This window comes from Nansenia antarctica, assembly GCF_963989245.1.
Source record: "Nansenia antarctica genome assembly, chromosome: 3".
In the NCBI taxonomy this organism is placed as follows: domain Eukaryota; kingdom Metazoa; phylum Chordata; class Actinopteri; order Argentiniformes; family Microstomatidae; genus Nansenia; species Nansenia antarctica.
Genome location: NC_137688.1, coordinates 14,591,711 through 14,598,928, shown reverse-complemented (window position 1 = coordinate 14,598,928; position 7,218 = coordinate 14,591,711). Strand labels below are relative to the sequence as shown.

General features: G+C 43.0%; 1 protein-coding gene across 1 annotated transcript in view; it reads left to right on the top strand.

The window, feature by feature from the left end:
• qdpra (quinoid dihydropteridine reductase a) overlaps nt 1-6,668 on the top strand; it is a 9,135-nt gene extending 2,467 nt beyond the window's left edge. Inside the window, exons 5-7 of the mRNA XM_080526624.1 lie at nt 2,737-2,845; nt 4,691-4,774; nt 6,078-6,668. Coding sequence (XP_080382750.1) covers nt 2,737-2,845; nt 4,691-4,774; nt 6,078-6,180 — 296 coding nt within the window. The 3' untranslated portion in view covers nt 6,181-6,668. The remainder of the gene's footprint in view (nt 1-2,736; nt 2,846-4,690; nt 4,775-6,077) is intronic.
• Nucleotides 6,669-7,218: the final 550 nt, after the last annotated feature.

The window sequence follows — 7,218 nt, the reverse complement described above, 5'->3', positions numbered from 1 at the left end:
TAGGCTAGAGTAGGATAACCCCTGGTACCCAGTCAGCACCCAGGCCTTTGTGTAGGGGGTGGTGTGACTGGACCATGTGATGCCCCCTCTGTGAACTGGTCATGTGATGGCCAGAGGACAATACAAGTCCTGACGCCAGGGTTGCTAGGGGCGCCCGAACCCCCACATTAGCAGGCGCAGCGCAACGCTAGCAGATCGGAGCTCTGTTATTGGCTGTCAGCCTGGGAGGAGGGAGGATGACTCAGCTGAAATAGGTCTGGTCTACATGTGGACATGGTTAGAATGATAATGTGTGTGTGTGTGTGTGTGTGTGTGTGTGTGTGTATGTGTGTGTGTGTGTGTGTGTGTGTGTGTGTGTGTGTGCGTGTGTGTGCGTGTGCGTGTGTGTGTGCGCATTTGTCTACTACAATACTAGACATAGACACAGACCCGGAAATTGTAGGAATTACAATGGACTTGGTTTTTGTTATGAAACTCACAAGTCATTGTTATGATAGTGTGGTTTCAATCAAATATGAATGAGATGTTGGTGTACTAGAAAGGAGGCTTGTGTCTAGTTTCTGTTTACAGGAGTGATTCTGTTTGTCTTGTCTTCTTCCAAAGTCCATCCTGCATGATTCACAACCTCAGTGTGTTTGTCACGTTAAGCCTGAGTTCTCATTATCCTGGGGGGTATTCCATCAACGTTGCTAAAGGAAAATCCTGGCATATCTTTGATAAGTCTCGCGATAAGGACAGATTTCTTTATAAATCTCGAAATGCATCAAAACAAGCCTGGATTTTCCTTTAGCGATGTTGATGGAATACCCCCTCATTACACAGATTTACAGGAGCAGCTGAGACATTGTTATTATTTTTATTTTATATTATTATTATATTATTATTATTATTATTATTATTATTATTATTATTATTAGAATAATACCTTTATTTACGTGGGGGGTCCTACTGAGACCAAGGACAGATCAAGGTTTTAAACTGTCTAGTTATGGAGACAGAATTTATGTCTCCATAAAACTGGAGGTAAAATATATTTACACAGACCATGATCAAAGTACATCACACAGCATACAGCCATATGTAGCATGTTTGATTCATAGGCATTCCCAAAATACAGATGATCAGTGTAGGAAAACCACACAGTGAAGGGAGTGGATGACTAGTCGTGGGTGAAGGGAGTGGATGACTAGTCGTGGGTGAAGGGGTCCTGTGTTGGAGATCTTTAATGTTTGATGTCTCTGTAGAAATTCTAACATTTGCGGACCTGAAAGGCTCTCAGCGTGACCGCCGTTAGTCAACCATGTGATTGCCCTTTGACCTTCACCTCTAACCCTGGATTTGCAAGTCAGGTTGAACACCCTCAAATGACCTTGATTTGAAGTCGCTGTGTGGTGATGTTGCGCATGATCTGGTAAATCCTCTTTAGAGCTTAATGGGATCCAATGGTACGACCATGCTAAGGTTAGCCGTTAGCCATTTGGGCCACTTCACATCTATGTAAGAAACTACAACTCCCTGCCTCCACACACACACGGCTCTAGTCTGGACCATGTTGCTCATTAAGACACTTAATAGTTCCGTAGTGTAGTATCTAGGGGGGAAAACAATAGCATCCAATAGGGAACGAGCTTCCTCCTTCTCCGCCCCTTTTTCTCATTGGTTCATTCTTCAAAGGTGCCCCTGGCATGTCTGCCATTTTGTTTGGGGGTGGGGAGAGAGAGGAGACAGAGAGTTGCATTCTTTAAACATGTTCACATGGAGAAAAAAAGGTTGGTTATTGGTTCCAGATGCCGTAGCCACAAACCAGGGGAGGCTGGTGAAGAGAGAAATCAGAGGGCGGGGCTCATTGTAATGCATGGAACGGCCATTAGCATCCTCCCTCTCACTCTGCCAATCTCTACTGTCTCTATCCCAATAAAGCAGAAATGCCCTAAAAACATGTTTAGAAAAAAAAAGCAGGGGCGCTTAGGTGGCGTAGCGGGTTAAGCTCTGACCATGTAAACGCAGGGTTCCCGGTTCGATTCCGGCCGGCGCCATATCCTGCATGTCATTCCTCCTCTCTCTCTGACCCATCCTTCCTGTCTAAATCTTCACTGAACTGTCAATAAAAATTAAAAATATGAGTGGGACTGCCCCACTCAGAAAAAACTACTTAAAAAAATAAAATAAAATAAAAAAGCATTGGATTGGTGCAAGCATGGCAAGGAGAGCGTCCACCATATTCCCTACACATTTTAACTCTAGTGCAGGAGAACAGTAGAGAAGCGTTACTGTGGTCTCATAAAGCAGTAGTCACAGACAGAGCCTCTAAATCAAAGGCAGTATGTAGTAGATTGGAACAAGGATGCGATAAATTGTGAATTTGTATAAACAATGTTGTTGCTTCTGACATTATGTAAATAAATAAGCTGTTGTCCCTTGGTATGTTTTATGCTTCTTGTGATGAATGCTAACGTTGGATGTTTTAGTAATGTGTTTACTACAATATGTATTTATGGTTCTGCTGTTGTATAAGATCTCTCTTCATCTCTCTCGCTTTCTCTGCCCATCTCTCCCCTCCCTCTCCCTCTCTCTCACTCTCTCTCCCTGTCTCTCTATCTCCCCATCTCTCCCTCTTTTTCTCCCTCTGTCTCTCTCTTTATCTCCCTCTTCTCTCCTCAACCTCTCTCTCAATTTTCTCTCTTTCCCTCTTTTTCTCCCTCCATCTCCCCCCCCCCCCCCCCTCCCTCCCCCTAGGTATGGTGGGCTATGGCATGGCCAAGGCAGCGGTCCACCAGCTGTGTCAGAGCCTGGCTGGGGAGGACAGTGGTCTGCCCTCTGGGGTCGTGGCTGTGGCTCTGCTGCCGTGAGTCACCTCTCCCTCCTCCACTACACTCACATCTATGGATGTCAGGGGAGAGGCCGGTGGAGGTAGACATTGAGGACGGGCTCATTGTCATGCATGGAACGGAATGAGGTGCGGTACCAAACACACGTGTGGTTGATAAGATTCCTCATTCCATTCATGACTATGAGCCGGTCCTCCGATTTCTACCTCCACCAGCCTCCCCGATGGATATACAGTAGGTACTGTAGGTAATGGCAGGTTGTATTGCACATTGCTAGCTATAGATTGACATTTTGGACCAAAATAAATGTGACGCATCAATAGAAAGCTCTGGATTAGATTAGATTAGATTAGATTCAACTTTCTTATTTACACAGAGTATAAGTACTGAGACAACGAAATGTAGTTTGACATCTAATCAGATCCAAATAGTGGCATAGTGCAAAATACATGATAATTGTAGACAGTGTGTGATATTAAAGTATAAGGTATTACAATCTGTATAAATAAATTAATATAAAGTCAATATACATGAGATGAATATTAATATGATCGAGTATAGTCTATCTAGACTAACAGATACCCATATAGATACAGTGAGTATAAATAAGTGAATATAAAGTGAATATACATGAGGTGAATATCAATATGATATGCACAGTATGATATATGTACAGTATGATATGTACAGAACAAGGGCAATAGGTCTTGAGGTATATTACATGCATGTACAATGTTGAATTAGTGACCATGTATAATTTATGAGAGCTACCAAGGTAACATGTTGCTTCCACATCAAACCATGTACTTTGTATTTTACTACTGTAAATAACACTTTATTCTACTTGCGCTAATGTCATCATTGAAAGGCTTTGGCTCATACGTAAGACTGCAATGCGGAGAAATGTAGAAATGTCTGTATTTCTGCAATATAAGTCAAACAGATATCATTTTGTATATGCCTGTAAAATGTTCGCTTTTTCACATGGATGGTTTTGCTACTGTACGCCCCTCGAGAGCAGGTATTCTCATCCAGAATCTCATTGGTTTGCTTGTGGGAGTGAAATTCCTTCAGCCTGTATTTTGCAATGTCATGATGAGAAGCCAGAAGCCTGTTGTTTGTGTGGAGGGAGGTTCTTCAGGGCTGTGTTTCTGTGGCATGCCTCTAACATGAGGCTAAACCAGGGCCACCTTTCCTCCACAGCCAGGCAGCTGTCACATCTGGTTAGCGTTAGCTCCATGACTTGCACTTCTGCAATATTGTACCATCCACATCTGCACTGGGAGGAGGGATGCTGGCTTTGGGGATGTCTCTGCAATCTAATTACTACAGTATGTAAACGTATTAGTCGTGCAACATGGATAATACAATATTGCTGTACTTACAAAGACAGTACTGTCTTGTGCTTCTCCCAATGGGGGTGTAGAAATAGAACATGGAGTGCATGCTGTAGTGTAGGTCTTTCACCAGAATGGGGATGTGTTCTGGGGTAAACAAGATAATAGGGAAGATGTAATCTCTCCGCTTCTTTAGCTCTGCTTGTGTAGTGTGTGTGTTGTTCATCGTCAAACAAGGAGCTTAGCTACTGAGACTTGGTTGTTAAACGCATCTAGAGCTATCATGCCTCAGGCTGTTGTTATCACTGACAGAACACACACACACAGACACACGCACGCCCGTGAACACACACGCACACACAGACACACAAACACACATGTATGTGCGCACACACACAATCTCACACATACGCACACACGCACACACACACACACACACACGCACACACATGCACACACACACACACAAACACCACGGCCAGAACACTGTTCACTGATTGGCTGTTATCTGATTTCATTTGGCAGGGTTACCTTGGATACGCCGATGAACAGGAAATTCATGCCTGACGCTGATTTCGGTTCCTGGACACCACTTGAGTACATAGCAGAGTGAGTTTGGACTGGATTTATGAATATATTTGCATATGCAGTATGTTGCCCTTTTTACATTAAAACATAGGCTATGCAGTTCATCAGATACATTCATTTGAATAGTTTAGAAAATTAGAACATTTCATAGACATTTCCCCTCTTTGTATGGGGATTTATATCAGTATTCCACCAGAAGATGGCAATAGAGGTATTATTGAATACACAGTGAAGTCAATAAGAGTAAATCATGTGGCATTGATTGTTGTTGACGTGATTTTGCTGTTGTCGCTGTCAAATTAGATGCAGTATGTCTGGTTCAGATCCTAAATCTGATTAATTGATTTATAAAACAAATTAATCAAAACGAACGACTATTGATCTATAATCGTGTATAGTTACACACACTCCTGAGTCCTGACTGGTTTAATTCTTACCACTACAATGTACGTATGTAGCAGCACGTACCAAAAGGAGACAATGTATTATGTTGTTGTGAGGCTAAAACAAGCTGCTGTAATGTTGTAGTGTCAGCGTTGATCTCTCTCAAAGCTGTGAGTCTCCTCCCCCCCACTGCAGCCCTGCGGAGATTAGATGGGTTTTAATCCAGCTCCATAATCCCAGAGGGTTTGGACGATATTAATCCTGTGGATTAACAGTGGAGACAGAGGAGGGTCTGGGAATAGACAAATAACCAATGGGAGGGGACAATTAACTTGTTTCTATTGGCTATTCTCATACTCCCAAATACAGTGCGTCATGTAATAATAACAATAATAATTAATAATAATAATAATAATAATAATGCATTTATTTTGTATAGCACCTTTGTCAGTACTAAAAGGCACGACATTCAGTGGAGAGAACGAGAATAGATAGATAGATCGATAAAAGGTAAGACAATAGCACAGTCAGTAGTTTTGAGGGATCGTTGGAAGGAGGAGAGCATGCTGGATCCTTTGAAGAGTTCTGGGAGAGTGTTCCAAAGGGAGGTGTGGGTCTGCAGTGGAGGAAGAACATGTAACTCCCACATATCGCAAATATAGTTTGATTTGGTTTCATGAAACTCACACAATGTGAAATGCGTTGTAAAAATAAAAGTGGAGTGGAGTTCCCCCGTCTCATCTCGTCTCATCCTCTTGTCTCCCCCGTCTCATCCCCCATCTCGTCCTCATGTCTCGTCCCGTCTCATCTCGTCTCATCCTCTTGTCTCCCCCGTCTCATCCCCCATCTCGTCCTCCTGTCTCATCCCGTCTCATCCCCTGTCTCGTCCTCCTGTTTCCCCCGTCTCATCCCATCTCTCGTCCTGTCTCCTGTCTTCTAGAAAGTTCTTCACCTGGGCCACAGGGGCGGAGCGCCCGGCGTCGGGGAGTCTGATGCAGCTGGTCACCACCGGGGGCAAGACCGTGGCCACGCCCACACAGTAGAGATGGTCACAGAGGGGGAGAAGACGGCGGGAAGAACATGTGTGGAGATAGTTAGAGACTGATACAGAGGGAGAAGAGAGGGGATAGCGAAGGAGGGAGGGAGGGAGGGGATAGTGAGAGAGACTGGGGTGGGGGGTGTGAAGAGATCATGTGTTTCCTCACAAAAGCAGTCTCACAGCGCCCTCTAGCTGTAGACCCAAACAACTGTGGGAAAAATATCAACTTTATGTATCGTGTGTTTAACCCTTTCATGTAGGTCCTCCATTCTAACTATGAGATTACTGGAACCCAAAGATGAAGCCGCTGTCTTAAATCAAACGTACAATAGATTTCAGTGGAGAGGCCTTACTGTGTGTGTGTGTGTGTGTGTGTGTGTGTGTGTGTGTGTGTGTATGTTTTCAAACAGTGTTTGTATTTGTACCATTTTGTATGTATTATGTAAGAGTATTTTACCTTTTCTGTCAAAATAAAATAAAAAATGCACCATGTGTGTGTGATCATGTTTTCACCACCAGGTGGCACTCTTTAATAACAACTATACCCAAATACACCAAGGTTTGCATGTTTGAAATGCTAATTCTCTGAAGAGGCTCAGAGGTGATTTGAGCATGATATTTCAAACATGCCAATTTAACTTCCATTGGGTTTTGGTTAAAAAGTCTTACAATTAGCTGTTAGTTACAGTACCCAGATAAACAGAATCACAGTCTGGATTGAAGTATGTCCTTGTCCATGTGCTACTTTTAGGATAAGAAACTAAATATATGTATATGTTGTTATTTGTTTGAACTCTCCCTTTAAAGCCTTGCAGGAAAATGAATGACCCCCAGCACCCTGCTTTGTCACCCTGGCAAATCACCAAGGCAAATGCGTAAACATCAATTGAACATCCGAATTATAAGAGGTAGATTTTTATAGTCCTCCGCTCTCTAAAACAACAATAACCCCTAATATTGCTCTTCAAATTCCTCCGTCATATATCCTCCGCTTTCCGTCTTAGGTAATTATGTGAATGCAAATAAATAGACCATAGGGCTA